The 25,800-nt window shown below is 41.0% G+C and overlaps 1 protein-coding gene across 1 annotated transcript in view; it reads right to left on the reverse strand.

Annotated features, from left to right (window-relative positions):
* WDR49 (WD repeat domain 49) overlaps window positions 1-25,800 on the reverse strand; it is a 134,153-nt gene that overhangs the window by 31,219 nt on the left and 77,134 nt on the right. The window contains 5 exon segments of the mRNA XM_008061292.1: window positions 2,917-3,114; window positions 3,910-4,097; window positions 9,102-9,266; window positions 11,165-11,263; window positions 14,645-14,775. Of these exon segments, the coding sequence (XP_008059483.1) occupies window positions 2,917-3,114; window positions 3,910-4,097; window positions 9,102-9,266; window positions 11,165-11,263; window positions 14,645-14,775 (781 nt within the window).

The following is a 25,800-nucleotide window of genomic DNA, read 5'->3' on the forward strand; positions in this document are numbered from 1 at the left end:
CTGGCTACTCGGAAGGGTGAGGCGGAAGGGTCGCCGGAGCCCAGCAGGTCGAGGCTGCGGTGGCCGGGAGCGGCCACCGCACTCCAATCTGGGCGACAGAGTGAGACTCCAACTCAAAAAAAAAAAAATCAAGTATTCCTTCCTTTCCTGTCTGCCACCCAGCCTGCCTCACCCGCCATCCACCTGCCACACACCCGCCACACGTCCACCATGGATCCCCCATCCGCTGCTTACCTGACTGACAGGCATCGCGTGTTCGCCTTATTTACAAAAGAGAAGAGACTGACGCAGCTCTTGGGTGTTACACGGCGACTCTCTCCTCGCCAAATGTGGGCCCACCTCCCCAGACGACTTTCTGCTTCACCAACACCCTCTCCATCCCCAGGGATCACTGAGAATTCCTTCAACCCAGACCGATCGCCACACCGACTTCACAAATGTGGGGACGGCAAGCCCTGTCTCCAACACTAGGAGACAGACCACACCACTGACTTAGAATTCAAACTTGAAAACCATCCTAAGCTCAACAGCTGTGCTATAAGCCTCATTCAAAGTTATCTTTGGAAAACCTTTGAAATGAAATATAAGGATTCATATTGCACTCAATTTTAAATACTTCTTTCAGATTGCATGTGATTGAAAAATCAAGTCTTGACGTAGGAAGTTAAAATACATTGCTGCTTCTCCTCCTACAACCACTAGACCAGTATTAATGAAAAGACAACTGCAGTACTCGAGCGTAGGGCAAAAGTCACTACATTGCACAAATCAAATTTGATTAGTAAATATTGTTTGATCCTAGCAGTATTTACTAAGTGGGCCCTTTCTCCTTCCTCTCTGTGTATTTCCATTTGCCTGCCATCACTTCCTGTTCTTTTTCTGTCAAAATGTGTTTCTTCTTACACTCCTTGAGCAGGACAATCTTGCGGTTTTTCTGGACCTGACCATGTACTCCTCCCTTTCCTTTCCTCTCCGCTCCCTCCGCCCCTCCCCTCCACTTCCCTTCCTGGTCTACCCTCTCTTTTCTGTACACTTTGGGCTAGCAGTACCTATAGTCAAGGCAGCCTGATATAAGCAGAAGAAAGAGGGAAGGAAGAAGGAGGGAGAAGCAGCTGCCACTCAAGCAGAAGGGACTCAAACACCCAGCTGGCTGTAGCTTGTCAGTCTTTAATTTCTAAGCCTGACCCAGCTCTGATGACTCTTCCATCCTGAACAGAAGGAAAAAACAATGATAAAACTATTCTCTTAAGAGCTTTTTGAAGTTAGAGTCCTTCAAAAAAAACAAAAGACTTATATAGAAACGACGCATTCAAAGTGCCAATGGCATAAGAGTGAAGAGTTTTACCAGCACACATTTCTCAATTAAGATAAAATTTAGCTACAGGCTGTATTTGGGGAGCACAGTCAATCTGGCACCGACACCTAGAATGGGCTTACTTCTTGCCTCAAGCCCAGAAGTCCATGGAACGTCCCATACTTCAGACAGCCCCTACCTGATGATGCTTTGCTTCTTTGCCTGCCCTTGAAGCCTCTGCCTCATGCCACCAGAGCACGTGGACTAGAACCACGTCAGCAGCATATGGGCTTCTTCGGGGACCGGAGGCTGGCTCCATCTTCCTCCTCTCTGAATGCCTGCCCTCCCAGCCTGTCTCGTCCGCCATACACCTGCCACATACCTGCCACACATCCACCATGCACCCGCTTGAGTTCCCACCCAGCTGCAGCTTTCCTGACTGATGGGACGTCTCACACCAGCCTTATTTACAAAAGAGAGGAGGCAGACGCAGCTCTTGGGTGTTACACGGCGACTCTCTCCTCGCCAAATGTGGGCCCACCTCCCCAGATGACTTTCTGCTTCACCAACACCCTCTCCATCCCAAGGGATTGCTGAGAATTCCTTCATCACAGACTGACAGCATCGCACTGACTTTGCACATGCGGGAACAACGAACCCTGTGTCCAGCACCAGAAGAAGTGCCATACTCTCCAGCGCCCAAGTCAGCTGGCCAGACAGAGACTGAGGCCACCGTGTTGCAACAGGGCTGGCTGAAGCCCATCACGTGTATTTTGCCCCAACAACCCACAGGGATCTGGGGCAGAGTTCCCAAGAAGACAGGAGGAAGAAAGAGCCAGAAGTGTGAGACCGAACATGTCCTTTCTTCAGGCCTCAGGTCTGTGTCACCTCAGGGTCAAGGGTGAGTCAGAGTTTGACTTCACAGGAAGAAGTGTTAGGTACACGAGCTCTGCAGTGGACCAGCTCCAGTCAGACACCAACTCTGCCACTTATGAGCTTCTGTGAGCTCAGGCAATGTTTCCAGCTCTGTGTTCTGTTTCCTCATCTGTGAAATGGGACTCATGGGCGTTCCTCCCTCATGGATGGGCAACTGTGGAAACTAAATGAGATGATTCATGTCAGGATCTTACAACAGGGCCTGGTGTATGCAAGAAAACTCAGCAACTGCTAGCTACTAAGACTTGGCAGGAGTAAGCCAGATGGAAAGATGTGGGGTTTCATCTCAATATTCTACATGTAATTATCACTGTATTTATTGGCAGTCATAGTCACCTGTCTGTTTCATAACATGCTAATTTTATCCACATCGGATTTTTACTAAATTCTGAGACCGAAGGAAGTAATATATTTTGGAGGAGACATTTTTCTCAGAAATCCTGGCATATTTTGAGCCGCACAGAGGTGCCATCTTCCCGGGTCTCCGGTGTGCCCCACTTGACGGGACTTGTCAAGGCTAATGGGAAGTAGGCTGGGGGAAGCCTGGAGGTACAGCTTCAGAAACAGAGGGCAGTTTCTGCATGACTAATAGACACTGAAGGCTGATGAGATTCAGACGGAAACCAGCCCAAGTCCTTGCTAAATGCCAAAAAAACACAAGAATAAGAAACAAGCAAAGTCTCTACCTGGCCGAAGATCCACACGGGAGCGTGGCAGACGGCAGTCACGCAAACGCTGCAGTCCGCGGAGCAGGAGACCACCAGGGTATGGCCACCCTGCTGGCACATCTCCAGGGAGCTTACCCGGGCCTCGTGAGGCTGGAGCGATCTCAGCAGAGCTGGGGCCTGTGTGACTTGGTTCTGACTGGGATTAAGACAGTACTCCTGAACAAAGGGCAATACCCGAAATTTAAAAGATCCAAGGGGTCAATGAGGACAATGACTTAACACTTTTTAAAAAACCCGATTCAGAAGTTTTTAAAAACGTACATTTGGGAACAATCACCTGTGATCCAAATGCACAAGACATGTTCATAACAGAGGTGAGAAAAATGTGATTCACATTTACCAAAAAAAAAAAAAAAAAAAAAAAACCACCAAAAAACAGATTTCTAGTTAATTTGACTTCTTGGGAGGTGGAAAGAACATTATGGAAAGGCAGATGGAAAGAAAAAAATAAACTGTAAAGTCAGTTATTTGATAGAAATAAACTGACCGTATAGGTAGTTACATATACAACTTGATAATATCATTAGAAACTTGAGCAGGTAAGCAGTGATACAAAAATCCCAAACTAAGTTGGGATCATAATAACGTCAGATGAAGGACCAGTGCTGTGGTATTTCAATTATGTTTGCAATCTCATTTCCAAAAAATGGTATATTCCTATTTAGATTCAAACAATGCTGCAGTACCTTATGATAATATTGCATTTCTAATCTGGATAATTGACTTGACTATATATTTACAGAAGGTTTCCAAATTGAGAAAACTTTGGTTTGGTTTTCCTAGTCAATTAGTTAGAAGTTTCTGCTTGACATATGTAAATGCTTTCTTTGAAATACTCAGACTAAACATTTCTTCCTTTATTTAGGAAACAGACAAGACCTGATTCAGAGTTATCTGGAACAAGAGGTAATCAAAAATAGCAAAGGCATTGTGAGAAGTGTTTCAATTTACCTCTGTATTCCAGATTTTCAGCCAGCCATGGTGGTCTCCGGTGGTGAGGTAGCGATTCAGCTTATCAGTAGACATAATGATGGGTCCGACTCCCCTGTGAGCCACAGATTCACTCAGAAGTTGCTTCTTAAATGTATCCCAGAATCGGACATAACCAGACCCTCCACATGACACCAGGTTAGCTCCTCCTAACATATAAGGGAAGATCTGTTAGCACCAAATGTCAGAAACAACCTCTTCGATGGCTGGCCCTATAGACAACACAAATGTTGGAGAGGGAGCAGCCCTGAGGTCAGTTTTCAGCCCTCCCTAAACCTCTCCAATGTGGAATGGAGAACGTCTTACAACAACCTCACTGATTTACATTGAGCATTAAATTAGGTAGGATATTTAAATGTTCCATTACATTTAGTTCTCATTCCCTCATTCATTATTATGATTTTTTAAGTTAGATAGCATTAATTTGTTTTTTCAAATAAACTTATAAAATATGGACGTCAACATTATGGTAATGTCCTCATTACATAAAATCCCTATCTCCTCTAATAACCCATTGGTCCTCATGCTGGATTTGGATGCATATATGTTGTGATTTCAGCTATTGATTTCTGTCAAGCAGCATGCTTAGAATTCTATTTACAAGCTTTTTTAAAAAAATAATTTGTTTTCATCAAAGTTCAGGCTAGGCACAGTGGTTCAAACCTGTAGTTGCAACACTTTGGAAGGCTGAGACAGGAAGATTGAGTGAGCCCAGGAATTCGAGACCAGGCTAGGCAATATAGTGAGATCCCACTTCAAAACAAATAAGTAAATAATTTTTAAAAATAATTCATTGGCTATTCCATAAGATTGAAGAGGAAGGGATTCTCCCTGACTCATTCTACAAAACCAGTATCACCCTGATACCAAAGCCAGGTAATGATACACACAAAAAAAGAAAACTACAGACCAATATCCATGATGAACATTGGTGTGAAAATTGTCAGCAGAATAGTAGCAAACCAAATTCAATAGCATGAAAAACAAACAAACAAACAAAAAAATATGATCAAGTAGGATTTATCCCGGGGATGCAAGAATAGTTCCCTTGCATGTGATCCATCACATTAGCAGAGTTAAAAACAAAAATCATACAATCATTTCAACAGATGCAGAAAAAGCATTTGATAAAATCCAGCATCCCTTCATGATTAAAAAAAATATCCTCAGCAAAATAGGCATAGAGGGAACATTCATCAAAATAATAAAAAGCTACGTATGAGAAACCCACAGCCAATGTCATCCTGAATGGAAAAAAGTTGAATGCATTCCCTCTCAGAACTGGAACAAGGCTGGGATACCTACCTTCACCACTCCTACTCAACATAACACTGGAATTCCTAGCCAGAGCAATCAGGCAAGAGAAAGAAGTAAAGAATATCCAGATCGGAAAAGAAGAAATCAAACTACCTCTGTATGTCAATGATAGGTCTTATATCTAGAGAATCCTAAAGATCCCTCCAAAAGACACCTGGACTTGATAAATAAATTTGGTAATGTTTCAGGATACAAAATCAACACACACAAATCAGTAGCACTGTTACACAGGAATAGCAACCAAGCTGATAGTCAAATCAAGAACTCAATTCTGGGCAAATTCTTCAGGTTCCCCCTCCCACTGTGGGAGCTTTTCTGTCTTTTCAATAAATCCTGCTTTCTCACTTAAAACAAAACAAAACAAAAAAACTCAATTCCCTTTATGATAGCAGCAAAAAAAGCTAAAATGCTTAAGAATATATTTAACCAAGGAAGTGAAAGATCCTTACAAGAAGAACTACAAAACACTGAGAAAAGAAATTGTAGAAGACACAAACAAATGGAGAGACATTTCATGCACATAGATTGGAAGAATCAACATTGTTAAAATGACAACATTGCCCAAAGTAATCTACAGATTTAACACAATCCCTATTAAACTACCAATAGAGTTTTTCACAGAATTAGAAAAAAACAATGCTAAAATTCATACGGGTCCAAAAAGAACCAAAATAACCCAATAAATCCTAAGCAAAAAGAGCAAAGCTGAAGGGATCACCTTACCTGACTTCAAGTTATACGACAAGGCTGTAGTAACCAAAACAGCATGATACTGATACAAGAGAAGACACATGGACCAATGGAACAGAATAGAGAATCCAGAAATACCCCCACATGACACCAACTGATCTTTGACAAAGCAGACAAAAACATACACTGGGGAAAAGACACCCTATTCAACAAATGGCGCTGGGAAAGTTGGATAGCTGCATGCAGGAAAATGAAACTTGATCCCTATATCCATATACAAAAATGAACTCCAGGGGGATTAAAGACTTACATGTCAGACCTGAAGCCATGACAAGCTTAGGAGAAAACCTAAGAGAGACCCTTCTGGACATCAGTCTAGGCAAAGAATGTATGGCTAAAACACAACAAAAACACAAATAAATAAGTGGGACTTTATTAAACTAATAAGCTTCTGCACAGTCCAGCAAAATCATCATCAATCATCCTCATCAACAGAGTAAATAGGCAACCTACAGAATGGAAAAAGATATTCACAAATGATATAACTGACAAAGGACTTTACTATCCAGAATCTACAAACCGCTCAAGCAAATCAGCGAGAAAGAAGCAAATGACCCCATTAAAAAGTGGGCAAACGACATGAACGTTCTCAAAAGAAGATATACAAATAGCCAACAAACATATGAAAAAATGCTTAAAATCATTCATCAGGGAAATGTAAATTAAAACCACGAGATAACACTTTATACCAGTCAGAATGGCCATTATTAAAAAATCAAAAAACCAATAGATGCGGGAAAAGGAAACACTTATACACTGTGATGGGAATGTAAATTAGTGTAGCCTCTATGGAAAGCAGTATGGAGATTTCTCAAAGAACTAAAAGTAGATCTACCAATGGGATCTAACAATCCCACCACTAGGTATCTACCCAAAGACACCTCCATTCCTCTGTTCATTGCAGCGCAATTCACAATTGCAAAGAGGTGGAATCATCCAAAATACCCATCAACTGATCAGTGAATAATGAAAAGATGGTATACACACACGATGGAAGACTACTTAGCCATCAAAAAGAATGAAATGATGTTTTCTGCAGCAACTTGGGTAGAATTGGAGAACATCATCCCAAGCGAACTAGCACAGGAACAAAAAACCAAACACGGGTGTTCTCACTTATAAGTGGGAGCTACACTGAGGAGCTACGAAGGCAGAGAGGATGGTATAATGCACACTGGAGAGTCAGAAAGTGGAGGCAGGGAAGGAGTGGAGGGATGAAAATCGCCTACTGGGTACCATGTGCACAGGTGGGATGGTAGGTACACTTTTTTTTTTTTGAATTGGAGTCTCACTCTGTCGCCCCGACTGGAGTGCAGTGGCCACTCCCGGCCACTGCAGCCTCGACCGCTGGGCTCTGGTGATTCTTCCGACTCAGCCTTCTGAGTAGCCGGAATTACAGGCACACGCTACGACGCCCTGCTGATTTTTGATTTATTGTAGAGATGAAGTCTCACCAAGTTGCCCAGGCGGGTCTCGAACCCGCAGGCTCAGGCAATCCACTCACCTCAGCCTCCCAAAGGCGCGGGATTACGGCCTGAGCCACCGAGCCCGGCTGGTAGGTACCCTGAAAGCCCAGACTTTATCGCCACTATGCGGTGCATCCGTGTCACCAAAAACTATCTGTACCCTAAAGCCACAAAATTCTTTTTAAAGTAAGGACATCTGAATACATGAACCTCAGTTAGGAGAATAAAAAAATTTTTTTAAATCATTGTAAGCCCTGTTTTTTTGGTTAATAGACCTAGAACTAACCTTTCTATTTTCCATTTTCTTATGCTCTTGTAGAAGTACTTCACCTAAATTATTCTTCTGTGGCGAAGTTTCTATTATTTGATAAATCTGCAGATGACTTCCAATTTGCCTCACAAATGTACTGCCAATTAACAATCATATCTGTTCATGGTAGAAATAATGGTATGTAGCTGCGTCAGTGAAAACAATCTGGGAGTACTGATAACATTAATAAAAATTAGTATTGAGGAAATGAGGGTAATTTGCAGATAATAGTTCATATTGTGAGCATAAGTGAGTTCTGGAAAAAAGAAATTTTTAGACTCTTTAACTGCTTCAAGTCTATTCCAAATATCCCAGAGTATTTTAAAACTATGCAGGGATGCCCTTATTAACTCTCGATGAGCACGTTTATATGAAAACCATGCAGATTTTCCATTTGCAAATCAGATATGGGAAAGTAAATACAGAAAACATGGTTTAGATGTGTTTATTCCTTTTTTCAAACACACAACACATATGTGCCTAGATTTCTAATGTTAAGAATAAAGTACTTCTAAAATACACTCTTATTTTAGGTGAAGGTTCAATAATGTACATCAATCTCAAAAGCAGATTTTTATTTTGGAAAGATGCAGGTCACAGCAACACCATGCGAATGTTGCCATTGACAACAGAGAAAAAAGGAGGCAAATGGCTGCAGAAAGTCATACAGTAGCACCAGTGTTGGTGTACTGTCTCAGCAGAAGATGTGACCAGGACTCTGGCTTGTTCTGGAAAGTCTGCACCACTGGCGAAGTTCTTGAGAGCATGAGCAGAAATCAAGCTCAAAATCAAGATAGAGAGGAATTCTTGCCTGGGATCAGCAGTTCCTTCCAAGGCTGCAACTGTTCCAGTCTCCAAGCAGCCCCTCCCTTTCTTCCAGCCTGCCTGGGTGCCAGGTGCCTGGGCCATTGGGCTGAGACTCCACTCGCCCGCCTTGTGTGGACCGCGTGTACTTTGACTCCCATATTGGGGACATATGTCTTCCAGTGTCCCTGCCCTACAGATGCTTCTGTATGTCATGGCTGGAACAACAATTCCAGTGGTTGCTCATATCAAGAAATCTGTCCAAGCTATTGTGACCCTGATCGTGACGAACACAGCACTGGATACGTTAGCAGCGGGATCTAACCTGGTGGTTGGATCATCCCCCTCCACCAGAGCCCCTTTGCCATGGCCCATGGCCTGCCATGACCTGGCACTGACTTGTGAGCTGCAGATAGTCAAACTCCCCGAGATCTAGACATAAACAGGGTGAGCTTTCCTTGCTGCTCCCTTTCTAAATACACACAAAATACGAATGCATATTTTACCTGCCATTGCAGTGTTTTTTCTTGCTTTGAGGAAGCAAAGCCTCACAACAGAATTGCTGCCCTCCGTGTCACTGTCCAGGGTGTGCGCTCCTGTGGTGGACTGGTCTGCCATGAGGTGGGTGGAGTCATTTTTTCCATCCCTGAGAAGTGTCTGTGATTCTGCATCTGGGATGGAGACAAAGTCAGGCGCTTAGTGAAGAGAAACATCTGCTTTTCTTTTTTATTTCTTTTGTCTTTATTTTAGATTCAGAGGGTACACATGCATGTTTGCTACATGGACATATTGTGTGGGGATTGGCCCATTCTCAAGAGAGTGAATGCTATACCACTTAGGTAATTTCTGAACCCTATATCCCCTCCCAATCCCCTCCTTATTGGGGCCCTCAGTGTCTAGTATGCCCATCTTTGTGACCATTCAGCTCCCACATATGAGTGAGAACACGCAGAGTTTGCTTTCTGTTTCTGAGTCAGTTCACTTACTAGTGCCTGTGAAACGTGGGCCCATGTCATGACTGTCTTCAATGACTCTGTTAAGTCTCATGACAGACGTCCAGTTGACACCCACCAAGCCTCTCTGCTATCTCTCAACCCCAACTTGGAGAGTTACTTGATCTCATTCTTGTTTCTCACGTTCCATATACTCTTGCTGTGTACTAACAGGGACTTCATATTGTGGTCACTGCTAACATCTTAGAACGTATCCTGACACGCTCAAACATGTGTGACTCTAGTTTCATGGCATTTCAGCCTATCAAGCATTAAAATTAACCCTGCAGATATTGTAATGAACATGGGACCTAATGACTATTTTTATATAATTAAATGATCATTTCTTAACAATACTATTTGTTAGTGAATTGCCCTGGAGCAAACATTCCTAATGGTGCTTCAATTATCGAATGATATCACCTCCAGGCCACATGAGTGAAAGTAAGCTGAGGATAGTCATCTCAGAATCTTTGAGTAGTCTGCACATAGCTATGGAAAATCTATATAGAAATATTTTCAAAACTTCAAGCAAGAAATTTGCAGTACTGCCTTTCATGGATTTTATAAATCCAATATTATTTATTCTCCTCTCATTTATTTATCTGTGACTTGGAAGTTCAGCATAGAGGAGGAGGCAGAATTCCATCCTCTCCATGGAAAGTTTAGATGAATCTGAATGGGTAGCTCTTTCTACACAGAGCAGGGCAGAGCTTTCTGGTTGCAGCCAAGCAACCCCTACATTCTTCAAGTTGGTTTTCTTACTCTTATTACATTTCTTCCTCAGCTTCTCTCTCTCTCTCTCATACATACACACACACACACACACACACACACACACACACACACACACACACACACACTCCTGCATCTTATGTCCAGTCTTTTGGTAAGGTTCAATTCAGCCTCTGTGAGTTTATCCACTTGACAGAGAGAACCTCACTGGGCTATGAGGAATGGCATATTCATTACCCAAATAAATTAGTCTAGGGAAAAATCTTTACTCTCTGAAGAAACTAAAACAAAATGTAAAAGACAATTGTCAAGACATTTTACTTAGGTATAAAATATTCATATGCTCTGCTAAATGCCTATCAAATATAATATACCCCCATCCAATGCTCCTCGTAGGTTTCTAAAGCAAAGGATATTCAAGATGTCCAGGTGGCATAATATTTAATGCAAGCTCCAGACAGAGCCTGAGCAGTCCATCAAGTGAACATGAGTCTCCATTTTCTTGTCAAGAGGCACCCAAGTTTCACTCGTAGGCAATTTTGCAAGGCTTACTATAAAAAAAAACAAAACTTAAGCTGGATAAAAATGAGAGCCCTGTACCTTGCTGTCTGTAATTCAGAAACGCTGATGTAGCACAAAGACAGACATGCCAGGAGGACGCGTAAAGCCACGTAAATCTCAAGGCTCTCTTTAGCCACTCTGACAAAACAGCAATATCCCTAAACCTTTGCAGGCACAGCCAGTCATCTATAATTCAGGAGCAAGCTGTCACAGGCTCGTGCAGAAACAACCAGGCCTGCCGGGGTTCGATGAACCACATTGAGTCTCCAACTTACACTTACCTGAGTTTGATCTTAGCAGTCTCTGATAATCAGGGTGGAGGACATGGTAAGCCTTCTCGGTGCTGCTGCTCCACAGAATAATTTCTCCATCATAACTCCCTACACGAGACACGATGGAGAACAGACATTGCCAGAAGGTTAAGACAGAAAATATGTCAGCAGCAATGAGAAGGAGTCGTTATCAATACATCTTCTACAGCTGTTTTCTGGCACCTCGTAGGCACTCCTTCCGTATTTTTAGAAACATGCATCACAATAACTAGCATTTTTACACACTTTGGAGCACACAAGCCTCTTGGCACAGCCTGTGCAACAGGTGTGTAGGAATTATTGTCAGCTCCTCTTATGGAATGGTAACAGAGCATTCGGAACAAGGGCTTTGCAGTTGAACGACCTGAGTGCAAGTCCTGGCTCTGTCACTCAGTCGTGCAACCTCGGGCTTGCTAGCTAACTACATGATGTCACAATGTTCTCATCTATAAAACAGGGCTAAAATTGTAGTTCTCTCGAAGGGTTATTGTGAAGAATGAAAAGTACCTAGAATAGTGCCAAATACATCATAAGGACTGAAAAAATGGCGATTATTATTATTTTTTTAAATTATTGATTTAGGGCAAGCAGTCGAGAACTTTACATCCCTTCATGTGTGCACGCATGCACATGCATGTGTGTGCACGTGTCTTCCCTGCACTCCTTCCCTCCTATAACCTTTATTGAATATTGCTTTCTCCAGTCCTGATATTTTTCCTGCAGAGAGTCCTTTGGTACCACTCTTTACAGAGAATAGAGAAAAGCCCAAATAGTTAGGTTAGGTCCAACCAAGCCCGTTCTATGTGGGAGTGACTGTGTCTCCCTGAGGTCAACTCCCTTCTGAGCAGAGTATCAAGGCTCTGCTCAGAAAAATGGATACTAAACCCTATATTATCCTGGAAAGAGCAACCTGTGCAACCCATAAATTGATCAAAGGGAAAGTCCATGGGAGTGTCAGCTGTCCATGGGAGTGTCCACCTTCTCCTGCACTTTTGAAACGCTTCACTTGCAAAAAGCTTGGCCAAACATTTTCATGTAGGACTGATGAGATGAGGATGAGTGAAGGGACTGTCTATCCACCAACACAATGGTATTTTATGACACTTTCACAGTAACAACCAACACAGTCTTAGAGTTCACTCTCCCTATCACTTTACAGGATGTGATCCTGCCTGCAGGGGTAGGGACTTACAATGGAGTTAAAGACACCTCTTAACTAGAGTTGGCCTCACTGGGAAGTAATCAGATAAGTCCTAAAAACAATTGAACTTTCAATGTAGATGGATCAGTAGACCTCATATTGTAACACTTCTTAGAGATCCTTGATCTTTTTCTGTAAATTTTCATTCCTCTTAATTGATGACATTCTGGGTTCTGTCAAAAAAAATTTAGCCTGTCAAAATATGGACTTGAAAATTTCATGGTGCAATCTGTCTCTATAAATTGCTTTCTTTGGACAGAAATGACACAACAATTTTTTATCCTCTTTAATATGTCACATCAAAGCATGCCTATGGATCATTTTAAGAGCTTGGATTTGCAGACATTTTGTGAGGACAATCTTTAGCCAGCATTATGTGAACTAAATTATGCCATAGGGTTAATATGTCCCCATTATGAAACAGCCAAGTGTCCCCAAGATGTGATTTGTACCTAACAGCCCTAATGCTACTTCTGGAAAATGAACAATACAAATAAAAGTTAATATTTATTGATGAGCTTATTGTGTGCCAAGCACAGTGTTAAACACTTGCATGTATAAACCAAAATATAGATATGTTATTAGCCAGAGAAAACTAAGATTTAATTTTTAAATAACTTGCTCAATATCAGGTTATTTATTACACTGTGGCAAGTATTAATAGTAGAACCAGGATGAGAAGTCGGAGTGCCAGGCCCAGGAACTGAGGGCCATGGCCACTTATGGATCATGCTAGAAATATAGACAGGAGGAGCTAGGACTGTTTATTCAGAGGTCTGTTCATTTTCAAAGGAAACAGTCAACAGAGCAGAGACAACCCGTAAAATGGGAGAATACCCGGGCTCAGTGGCTCAGCCTGTAATCCTGCGCTTTGGGAGGCTGAGGTGAGTGGATTGACTGAGCCTGCAGGTTCGAGACCGACTTGGGCAACTTGGTGAGACCTCATCTCTACAATAAATCAAAAAATTAGCCAGGCGTGGTAGCGCGCGCCTGTAGTTCCAGCTACTTGGAAGGCTGAGGCGGAAGGATCGCCGGAGCCCAGCAGGTCGAAGCTGCAGTGGCCGGGAGTGACCACTGCACTCCAGTCTGGGTGACAGAGTGAGACTCCAAAAAAAAAGGGGGAGAATATAATTGAGGAGTTAATATCCAAAATATTTAAGGAACTCAACTCAACAACAACAAAAATCCAAATAACCTGATTTTTTAAATGGGCAAAGGATCTAATAGACATTTGTCAAAAGAAGACATACAGATGACCAACAGGTATACTAAAAAATGCTCATCACTAATCATCAGGGAATTACAAATCAAAACTATAATGAGATAATATCTCACTCCAGACAGAGGGGCTACTATCAAAAATCAAAAGATAACAAGTATTGGTGAGGATGTAGAAAAAAGGGAACACTTACACATTGCTGGTGGGAATGTCAATTAGTACAGCCATTATGGAAAACAGTATGGAATTAAAGAGAGCACTACCATGTGATCCAGAAATCTCGCCATTGGGTATACAACCAAAAAAAATGAAATCAGCATATTGAAGAGACATTTACACCCCCATGTTTATTGCAGCATTATTTACAACAGCCAAGATATAGAATCCAACTAAATGTCCATCAGTGAATTAGTGGATACAGAAAATGTGGTATATAAACACAGCAGAATACTATTCAGTCACAAAAAAGAATAAAATCCTGTCATTTACTGCAATGTGAATGAAGATGAACCCGGAGGGCATTATGTCAAGTGAGATAAGCCCAGAAAGACAAATATCACTTGATCTCACTCACATGCAAATGTGTTCTCATAGAAGTAACAAGTAGATTACTGGCTGCCAGAGGAGGGAAGAGGGTGATGGTGAGAGATTGGCTAAAGGGTACGAAGCTGCCACTAGGTAGGAGGAGTAGGTTCTGGTGATCTCTTGCATGGTGGGATGACCAGAGTTAAGAATCATGTACTGTATATTTCAAATTAGCTAGAAGATAGATTTTTTAATGCTCTCACAACTGAAGAAATGACACACATGTAAGATGATGAATATGGTAATTACCTTGATTTGATCATTGCACAGTTTATACATGTATCGAAACATCATGTTGTGACCCGTAAATATGGACAATAGTTCATAAGTTAAAACAAGAAGTCTATTTATTTTGCAACCGAAGGGAGCCCTTTTGTTTTTTAAGTGAGTGACCCCAAACAAATCAAGCCATCACCACGGGTTGTCCTGTGAAGGTTCAGTTCACCTGTGACGAGAGTCTGCGGGGGCAAGCACGCAGCACACAAGATGTCATCGCGGTGCTGCACTCCTCCCTTCCACTCTTCAGGCTGGACGAAAAACTGGTTGAAGTTTTGGGGTCGAAACACAGAAATGACTCTGGTAAGAAGGAGATAGAATTTAGCTATGGATCTAAGTTGGTGTAAATACCCACCTGGAGGGCGTGACTTCAGAAATCTAAGGGACAATGCTGCTCCAGATGTTGCCCCACTTCTCGACCACAACACTGATTTACCCCTGTGGCATTTTGTGGACTTGCTAGACCTCAGCGCCCATCGAAGCCCAGAGTATCACAAAGAACTGCCATTTGTAGAACACACTTAGCAAACTTTTTCTTGGATCCTCTCAGTAAATTTTCTGGTAAATCATGAATATTGGCCATCAGAAGGTTAATTATGCTTTAACAACCATTAGTACCAAATGTGTGTCCAGATTAATAATCCATCACCATGACCCTAAAGCAAAGTTTCCCCACATGAGTGCCATGAAACCACCAAGAGTTTTTCAACAATAACAACGAAAAGATAGACGGGTCCATAAGTAAATAATGTTCGGCAGTTTAAACAAAATCCAAAGAATTTCTTTGGTCCAAGTTTCACAGGACATTTGGCATGTTCACATTCCCTGAGGCATTTTCCAGACTTGCTAGCCCACAAAGCCCATTCTCTCGGAATCCACGGTATCTTGAAGACTACCATTTGTGGAACACACTTGGAAAATGCCACTCCCAAGAGGTGGACATAGGACAGATACATTTTGAACAGAAAGAACAGTCATAAAGAGGTCACTATCTTGGGTGCTGGTTAAGAATTTGAGGACAAGTCAGGATGGGCAGAGAATGAAATGCCTGGCGCCTGGGGAAGGGTAGACATCAAATTGTGGGGCATTAGTACCACCCTGTTTGCACTCCATGATCTGAGCTCTGGCTACCAGCCTATGCTAAGCCTCCCCTTCCTTCTAGGGCCACCCATGCCTCAAATGAGCATTTGCAACCACAGGCTTGGTGTCTTCACCCTCGTTCTGTCTTCCTCCTCCCCAAATCTTCCTTCTACACCCCCACGCTAAAACTGTCTGGTTGTCCTGCCAGAGTTATTCCTTAGCCTTGTATGGAGGGGGCTTTCTTGTCCTCCTTGAAACTCTCATTTCCAGCCATCCTGTTTCTCTTCTTGCCTCCTTGATCCGTCATCCTCTAGGCTCTGCTCTCCATTCCCTTCCTTCTCTCACCCTTTTTACACAAACATTTCTTATTGCCATTTCTCCACCCCTCTCTATCCACTCATGCTGTATTAGTCAGAGATCTGATACACCACCACGAGTTCCAAACTCTCTCCCATTCAAATGACTCTTGAGTTCATCTGCGTTCACAATCTTTGCCAGAGTTGAGTCGTTTTCACATGCCAGTGGACAGTTTTATATAATGCCTCTATCAGCAGCAGATCTGAACATAGCAAAAATCCAAGTTTCTCATCTTTCCTCCACACCAGGTCTTCATCCTGAATTCCCAAATGTGGTTCATAGACCAGCATTCCAGCTCCTGGATGTCTTTCTCTTCCCCAGGCAAATCAAACACTTGGATTCTGCCTCGGCAATGTGTGACATAGGAATTCCTTCCCATTTTGCTGTAATTAGTCAATGAAAGCTTCCTAGTCCGGTGCTCACTACCTCATGTTTGAATAACTGTCACAGCTTCGTGACCAATTTCACTCCTCTAGTCTACCCACCCATGGTACAGTCTTTATCCAGATGCTAGATTAATCATTCTACTCTAGGGCTTTTTCGTTTATTCTACAGGCAATTCTTGTATATATGCTCTATACCCTGGTGCTGCAGGGTATAGAGCCATGAGCATACAATGGCTGAAATGCAAGGTGAAGGGTGGTGAGCTCTAAAGCAGTCCTGATCAACTGTCACGAAAGTCCAGCATCCAAATCACAGAAGGCTGATACTGTATTTCAACTGGGCTACCAAAGATGGGTAGGATTTGGGAGATGAAAGCACTCTAGGTGGAGAAAACTGCATGGAAAAGCAAGGCTAATACCCTATTGAGAAACTTTTGCTGGTTTTCCATTCCCTTCATGATAAAATTCAATGTAAAGGCCTGTTACTCAAGACCCAGTCATACATGGGTCTAATCTACTTTTTTGGGATTATTTATCTCTATTCATCTATCCTTGCTTTTCAAAATTATATGTGAATGCCAAACCAAATATTCAATAGGGGCACTGAGAGTTGCAGGGTTAATAGGGTACACCTTCTTCAATGTTGATTTTACTCAAAAAGTTTGGGGGTAATATTTTTCTATTGAAATAAAGAAAGGCTGGGCTTGGTGGCTCAGCCTGTCATCCCAGCACTTTGGGAAGCCGAGGCGAGTGGATTGCCTGAGCCCGTGCCTTCGAGATCAGCCCAGGCAGCTTGGCGAGACCTTGTCTCTCTACAATAAATCAAAAATTAGCTGGACATGGTAGCATGCTCCTGTAGTTCCGACTACTTGGAAGGCTGAGGCGGAAGGATCATCGGAGCCCAGCAGGTTGACGCTGGGGTGGCCATGAAAATGCCACTGCACTCCTGCCTGGGCAACAGAGTGAGACTCCAACTAAAACAAATAAATAAATAAATAAATAGAGATAGATGGATTATATGATAGAATGCACAGTTCACCTGAATGTTAAAAATGAGATACAAGTTTCAAACCAATTTTTTTCTTGCAGCAGCTCTTCTGAAGTGTTAGGGGGCATTCAGGGGCAAAGTTTCAGAAGCCCCTCTTCTTGTCCAACCCAGGCAGTATTCTCATTGTTCTCTGAGGCCCCGTAGTGTTTCTAGTTTCTTGATTTTTATTCATGGTGCACTCTTCCACACCTCTACTGTTTCCTTTTCCATGCAAACAAGCCCACGTCTACCCAGCCACCCACCTGCTCTCCAAGGCCTATCTTATTCTGGTGGGCTTCGTTAATAATCAGGATTGAAAAAATGAATTCCTTTTCTGGCCTCTTATACAGCTCACATTTTATTGACAGCATTGAATGTTATATAGTTTCAGTCCCTCTGCTAGATTGTAAAATCTTAGAAGCCAGGGATCTTGTCTTATTCTGACACCCCACTCTAGTAAGCATAGTGACCTTCACATATTGAGTGCCCAATAAATGCCTGTCACATAAATGAAAAATAATTAGCTGCTTAGCTTCTCACCTCCTCAGGTAAGCCTTCCCTGGCCACCCTGTCTCAAGACCCTCTTTGCGTCTTCCCTCCCTCAACCTACTTCATGTTTCTTTTTAACACTTACCATGGTATGACATTGTGTCTTATATTTTCTATCTGCTTATTTTATGTCTCCACTATTATAAAGTAAGCTCTAAGAATGCAAGGACTTTTGTTTCTTCCCTTCTACACCAGCAATGTCTAGAATAATACCCAGCACATAGTAGGCATTTGATAAATATTCGCTGAATCAGTGTATGAATCATTTTATTTCTCAAATAATCCATTTTAATATTAGCAGTAATGTTATTTTAATAATATTAACGAGGCTTTACAAGATAAGGTAATATAAATGAAGCAATTTGAGGTTCTAAGATTGCAGTTTAATCTTATAGCTTTATGTGTGTATATAATTTTCTTCTTTCCTATTGATGAGTTTGAGGATGGAGAATGTGGGGTGGCAGTGGGAGGAAAGAGGTCAATCCTTCTCTTATCTCTCAACCAAAATTTGAAATCAAATGTCTTTTTGCCAAGATACTCGTATTAAATAGATATCCTGGACATATTCAGGGGATAACACCCAAAGGCACAAAATCCTTTCTATAAGATGGTACAAAAAGTAGCCCTTCTGATATTTGACCTTGTGTGTCAAAATGTTGAAAAATTAATTAGCTGCCATTTCCCCCTGAAAGCCTAACTTGAAAATTTTCATTTGAAATGACAGTTGTCCTTAAAATAACTTAAGACTCCACAGTGTAGTTCTTACTTTTTCCATTTCAAAGATAACTGTTTTTAAGTTCACACTCTTGCCAAGAGTAAAATTAAAGTTCAAATTGAGCCAATTTGGGGAGGCTGAGAGACTTTTTCTTTCTGGCATTGAAGGAGTTTACTAGTTCCATTCCACATGGCACGTTTGAAATCTTGAGAGCACTGCTACTGAGTCACAGGGTCATCTTGTGAAAATGAATCATATCTCTCATCCAAAATTCAGATATGATGACCAATTCTGAGAGAACAAAATTAGTTTACTTGTCAAGTGCAAAGAAATAGAAAAAGAAAAAAATGTTTAAAGTCAGTCTTTTTTTCAAGGATGAACGAGCTAAGAAAATAACTTTTTACCAAAACTTATCTTGTAGCAATTGTCATGGAGGGAAGACAATGACACAATCAACTACTTGTTCTCCCAGAAATTAATTATTCATGCGTTGTTAATCCAATTATGATGAGTCTTGGTAGTATTTGTCTTTCAATTCATTGCTTTTTAGGCTTAAAAGGAATATCTCAAAGGCAGACAGCTTGATATAAATCAGTTCTTTTCTACTCTTTTTCCTATTTTCCTAACACTGGGCTAATCACAAAATTATGTGTAAGAATTATTTGTGAATTTCAAACATACCTGTCCACTCCCTACCTCCAACATGGTCATTCTAGAATAAGTCACAACTTTGAAAATTTATATTCTGACTCTTATCCTAATAATAAAAAAAAAACTGAGTCACACAGTTATAGTTTCTTGGTATCGCAACTATTAAGAATGTACTATCTTGTGATAGCTAAGATTTATTCTTGAGTAACTTCAAATCCTTAATCAAATTTCAGTTAAAACTTACTTTTAAAAATCAAATTAAATCAACAGCTGTTTACTGAGCACCTGCTTTTGACAGTGCTCTGTAAAGGATGCACCTATCAATAAAATTCTCAGAATTATTTCGAAGTATATAAAAAGTTATCTTTTTTAGTATTTGTATGTGTTTAGACGTTTTAAGGAGATAATATCTTCATAAGCAAAGCTGTATCACAAAAGAAACCAAGAAATATATAAGGTGATGGATATATTATTTTACTTGACATAATCATTTCACAATGGCCTTAAATATCAAAACATCACCTTGTATACTATAAATATACACAAGTTTTATTTGTCAGTTACACTTTGATTAAACTGAAAGGAACAACACAGAGATTTTTACTTTACATAAAAAGGAAAATAAAGGGAGGGGAAACTACAAGTTTATTTTTTTAAAGCGCTGTAAATATAAAATTATAGAATTTGAGGGCAGGACAAAAATCTTAAAGTATTGTGAGCATTTATTTAATTTTACTAGAACTATACATATTATATGCCTATTTTTAGCAAATGCAAAGTTGACTGATCTATTTACTTAATTTTACGAACACAAATATGGCCAGGGATTCAATCAGGCACTTTTGAATTGATCCTACATCAATTTACAACTTTTCCTCTAAGTATATTTTGCTTAAAATAATAAGGAACACATTTCAAACAGTTCTAATTTAGGGCTTCTTCTTTCTGACAGGAAATTCTCTGGGTATAATGACTGTATTTCTAAATAACAGACATGGGATCTCTGACTTATTTTCTTAGGATTAAACAATGGCATGTCCCACATCCTGCCTTGAATGTTTGACTTGCCCAGTGAAATGTGATGTCCTTGATAACAGATGAATCATGCTTTTTCACATTTAGTGTAACTCATGCTTTCAGCCTTTAAAATAGTTAAGAGAAGGAAAGCAGAAAAAATAGTCAGCTAAATCTTAGTGAACACTTTCTTTGTGTTTCTTCATCTGCACAAAACTGACCCAGTTTAGCTTTGACAGAAATGACCAACCTACTAAATTAATCATCTGCTTAAAAATGATAATTGCTTCCCAATGGATTTTATGATTTCATTGACAGCCAGTCCACTCAGGAAAGAGTGGCACAGAAATTGAACTCAGCAGCCAACTGGCTCTGTAAACCTGGCCAAGCTCTCCAACCTCTTCAAGCTTCAGGGCCCTCCCTTGCAAAATAACAATGCTGTTAGTACTAATTAGTACTATTAGTTGCTAATACTTGGACTTCTGGTTCATTGTGAAGAGAGAATAGATTTTAATATCTGTGCTGTTTGCCTCTCACTAAGAATGTGACCTTGAGTAGTTAATCTCCCTAACTAATTCTCAGTTTCCCTGTCTATTCAACAAATATTATTAAGTCACTCAACAAATATCATTCAGCATCTAATAAGCACTGGGCATATATATGTATGTTTATTATTATTATTATTTGTGTGTGTGTGTGTGTGTGTGTGTGTGTGTGTGTGATCTCCCTGTTAAATATAATGCAAGAAAGTAGAGAGTACACAGACAGAAAGGGGAAACGCTTCCATGCTGAACATTAAGATGAATGTTCTGGAGGAGGAAATATCTGAGCAAATCTTGAAACAGAAATAAATAATAACCAAGTGAAATACATTTGGAGGGGAATTTCTAGATAAGCAGAGGAATCGAGACATGAAGGTTTGGACTATGATTTGAGTACGATGACTATGATTTGTATAGGAATAAACTGACAGGAGGATGCTGACTGATAAGATTAGAATATACACAAAATGGGTTAAAATGAAACCAGAGAATAGATCTGGGCCAGAGGGAGTTTAGATTTATTTTGTAAACACTCTGAAGTTTTTAAATAAGAAAGTAATATAGAATTCATTGTAGAAATAAGTCATGGTATCTAAAGAGTTCAGAATCTGTTTAAGAGGAGAGAGGTGGGTTTTTCTGGAGGAAAAGGCAAATTAGAAGGTAGTGGCCTCCATTCAAGTAGAAATGATGCTCTGAATATACTAATACAGTTGCAGCACTTATGGGAACAGGTTTAAGAAATAGTTAGGCAATCTCACTGGTGTAGGATTGCAAACTATCTCAACCTCTATGGAAAAGAGCATGGAAATTTTTCAAAGAACTAAAAGAAGAATTACCATTTTACCCAGCAATTCCACTACTAGGGATTTACCCAAAAAACAATAAATATGATATGGAAAAGACTCCTGTACTCATCTGTTCATTGCAGCACTATTCACAACAGCAAAGTCATGGAACTAACCTAAGTGCCCATCAATGATGGGCTCAATAGAGAAAATGTGAGACATATGCACCATGGAATACTACACAGCCGTGAAAAAGAATGAAAGCATGTCCTTTGTAACAATATGGATAGAGGTGGAAGACATCATCCTAAGTGAACCGACTCAGAAACAGAAAATCAGACACTGCGTATTCGCACTTGTATGTGGGAGCTACGTGGTCATACAGATGGGAATAATAGAGAGGATGCTGAAAGGGGTTGGAGAGGGAGGGAGGCTGGAATTCAGAAGTTACCTGTTGGGCACAACATTCACCATGTGGGGAAGGGGTCACATGAAACCCAACACCCATCAGCATCCAGTATGTTCATGTAACAAACATGCGCTTGTATCCCTTGAATCTAAATTTTTTTAAAAAGAAATACTTATGGTATAAAATAGATAAGACTTGGTGACCACTTGGCTGGGAAGTTGTGGAAAGGGAGAAAACTAAGGTGGATGTTCGGGTCTCTGCTAATCAAATGAAGCACCAAATCTAAGAGAATGAACAGGTTTTGGAGAAGAGAATAAATAGTGATTTTGGCCTAGGATGTGTTGAGTTTGGGTTGCAGTCAGACATGTCCAGCTAGCAAATGGATAAGTGAGTTTAGCGAGATAAGAGCTCAAGACAGAGATTGCAGGTATCTATAAAATATCACCTATGTTCCCAGATAAAGCTGAGAATGAAATTAGTTAGTGCGTGTAGAGTGTTCATTGCTACACAGCACTGTAAATAAAATAAATCAGTGGTATATTCAGCTACCTCACTCAATAAATGTAATTTCTGCTCCATTCTGCACAAGATTATTGAATCAATCTTTGTATTTAGATAAAGCCTGAAATTAAAGCTACAATTTAACCTAACAGGCTCTCTCTGGGTTTTAAAGAAAGCTTAATACAGTGACTGTCAATCTTCCAGTTATTTCTTCTCTAATCACTAAACTATTAAGAAGTTGGCTTCATGGTCCATTCTTCCCCAGCTACAACCAAACAGCTGCCTGCCCTCTTGACTCTTTTGTTAAATGCTTCTTGGTAATAAGGGTACTGCCTTGGATCTTGCAAAATCCATCCTAACATACAGCCTCTGACTTACAAAATATAATGTTTAAATCCACCAACATAAAAGAGAAGTAATAAAACTGAGAATATATTAATTCAACATTCAGTTTCAACTAAGAGTCAAGTCCTGACAACTTGGAAAATATGGGGGAAGAGGAAGAAATGATGTGTCCCTATTTTCATTCCAGTTTTCCTAAAGCTTCCTTCCCAAAGTATAAAAGGCGACCACCACCCACCAACATAGATCAAAACATTAAATGTTCCTTTAACTCTACATATCTAATCTTTTAAACTTTCTGATGTAAGCAATCAGAAAAAAACTTATATTTGATGCTAATTTCTAACTATGGATATCTAAAAATAGGTTAAGAAAATAGTACCTCCAAGTTTTGACTTCAACTAATTATTATTATTATTATTATTATTATTATTATTGTGTTGGAGTTTCACTCTGTCATCCAGACTGGAGTGCAGTGGCACATTCCTGGCTACTGCAGCCTCGATCTGCTGTGCTCTGGCGATCCTTCTGCCTCAGCCTTCTAAGTAGCCAGAACACAGGCGTGCGCTACCATGCCCAGCTAATTTTTTATTTATGGTAGAGATGAGGTCTCGCCAAGATGCCCAGACTGGTCTACAACCTGCGAGTTCAGGCAATTCACTTGGCTCAGCCTCCCAAAGTGCTGGGATTACAGGCTGAGCCACCAAGCCTGACCAAATTGATTATTTTTTTTTTAATTCCCTTGTGTTATGTACAAAATTTAAATAAGATTGGCTGGATACAACACCTCTATTCTACCATGGTATTGGAAAATTAACCATATTTGTTGCCATTGTCTCATTATAGAGATCGGAGACTACTGGCAGAGTTGTGGGTTGGTAATAGACCATGACTACTCCCAGAGATGTGAGGAAGTCTTGTTTTTCAAAGGTGAATGATGTAGTTTGAATGTTTGCCTCCTCTAAATCTCATGTGGAAATGTGGTCCCCAATGTTGAAAGTGGGGACTAGTGACAAGTGTTTGGGACATAAGGGCAGATTCCTCATAAATGACTTGGTGCCCTCCCCATGGTAATGAGTGTGTTATCTATCAGTTCACATAAGAGTTGGTTGTTTAAAAGAGCCTGGCACCTCTTTTTATCTCTTGCTTCCACTCTTGCCATGTGGCATGATGGACCCCCTTGCCTTCTACCATGATAATAATCTTCCTAAGGCCTCACTGAAAGTCTAGTAGATGCTGGTGCCATGCAAAACTATTAACCAAATTAATCTCTTGATAAATTATCCAGGTTTTCCTTTCTATCACTGCAAAACAGACTGATAGTAGGGTGCAGTGGCTCATGCCTGTAATCCCAGCACTTTGGGAGGCCAAGGTGGAAAGATTGCTCAGGAGTTTGAGACCAGCCTGGGCAATACAGTGAGACCTCATCTCTATAAATGAACAAAAACAAGAAAACAAACAAACAACAACAACAACGACAACAGAACAGACTAATACAGAAAATTGGTACCAGGAGTGGGGTGTTTTATAAAGATACCTTGAAACTGGGTAAAAAGCAGAGGTTGGAAGACTTTGGAGGAGTTAGAAGAAGATAAGAAGACAAGTCTGGAACTTCTTAGAGACCAGTTAAGTAGTTGAGACCAAAATGCTGATAGAACTATGACAGTGAAGGCCGGGCTGATGAGGTCTCAGATGGAAATAGGAATGTATTGGGCACTGGAGCAAGTGCCACCCCTGTTATGCTTTACCAAATAACTTGACTGAATCATGTCCATGTCCTAGGGTTTTCTGGAAGACTGAACTTGAGAGTGATGCTTATGGTATCTGATGGAAGAAATGTCTAAGCAGTAAAGTGTTAAGAAGTAGCCCATCTGCCTCTAACAGTCCAGGATCAGATATGGGAGCAAAAGAATGACAAAGTTGGAACTTATAATTAAACGAGAAGCAGAGTCTGCTTTGGAAATTTCCCAACCTGGCTATGTAGCAGAAAAGGAAGAAGTGCTTTCAGGAGAAGAATTGAAATAGGCTGCAGAGCCACTACTTGCTAAAGAAATCCACATGGCTGAAAGGGAAGCAAGTGCTAATATTAAGAACAACAGGAAAAACTCCTTGAAGGCATTTTGGAGATCTTCAGGCTGTCCCACCCCCCAACCCCATCACAGCCCAGAGGCCTAGGAGGGTGGAATGATTTTGGGAGCCAGGACTGGTCCGCTCCCATAAGCCATGTTGGAAGCTGCATCCTAGTATCTCTGGCTCCAGCCTCGCGCTAAGGGGCCTCAAGTATAGCCCAGGCCACTGCCCTGGAGGGCGCAAGCTATAAGTCTTGGTGGCTTCCACGTGGTGTTACAGTACCAAGTACACAGGATGCAAGAACCACGGGGGCTTGGGAGTTTCTGCCTGGATTTCAGAGGGTATTTGGGAAGGCCTGGGTTACCAGGCAGAAGCCTGTCACCTCAGAGAGCCCCTCAGAGAGCCCCTACTACGGTAGGGCCAAGAGGAAATATGGAGTAGAGCCCCCATAAAGACTTCTTAGGAGGCATCGCCTTGTGGAGCTGTGGGAATGGGCCACAGCCCTCCAGAGCCTGGAATGGCAATGAGGTATGCAAAAAGCCCACTCTAATTAGGCAGTAACTTTCATCACTTAGAAGGTCCTTGAGACCTTCAAAGCCTGCAATGGTCATCAAGACTCATGACCAGATACTTGTAGCCCTCCACTCTTAGCTCGTGGTTATTTAATCATTGTTGTAAAAGTATTAAAGATCTGCAGTTTCTTGATAAAGACAAGCACAAGCCTCTCCCTTGAGTGTGTCATTTTTTCCTTCTTGTAAATTATTTCCTAAGCTATACTTTGGCTTGGCTCTGGAATTCTTTTGGGGCAAAATCAAGAACCTAAGGAGTAACACATGGCACCCCACCCGGCATCTGTGAGCTACCACAACGTGCACCCTCAGCCTGAAAAATCGGCAGGCA

The sequence above is a fragment of the Carlito syrichta genome, unplaced genomic scaffold (genome assembly GCF_000164805.1).
Source record: "Carlito syrichta isolate Samal-C Ts95f unplaced genomic scaffold, Tarsius_syrichta-2.0.1 Scaffold305193, whole genome shotgun sequence".
NCBI classification, from domain to species: domain Eukaryota; kingdom Metazoa; phylum Chordata; class Mammalia; order Primates; family Tarsiidae; genus Carlito; species Carlito syrichta.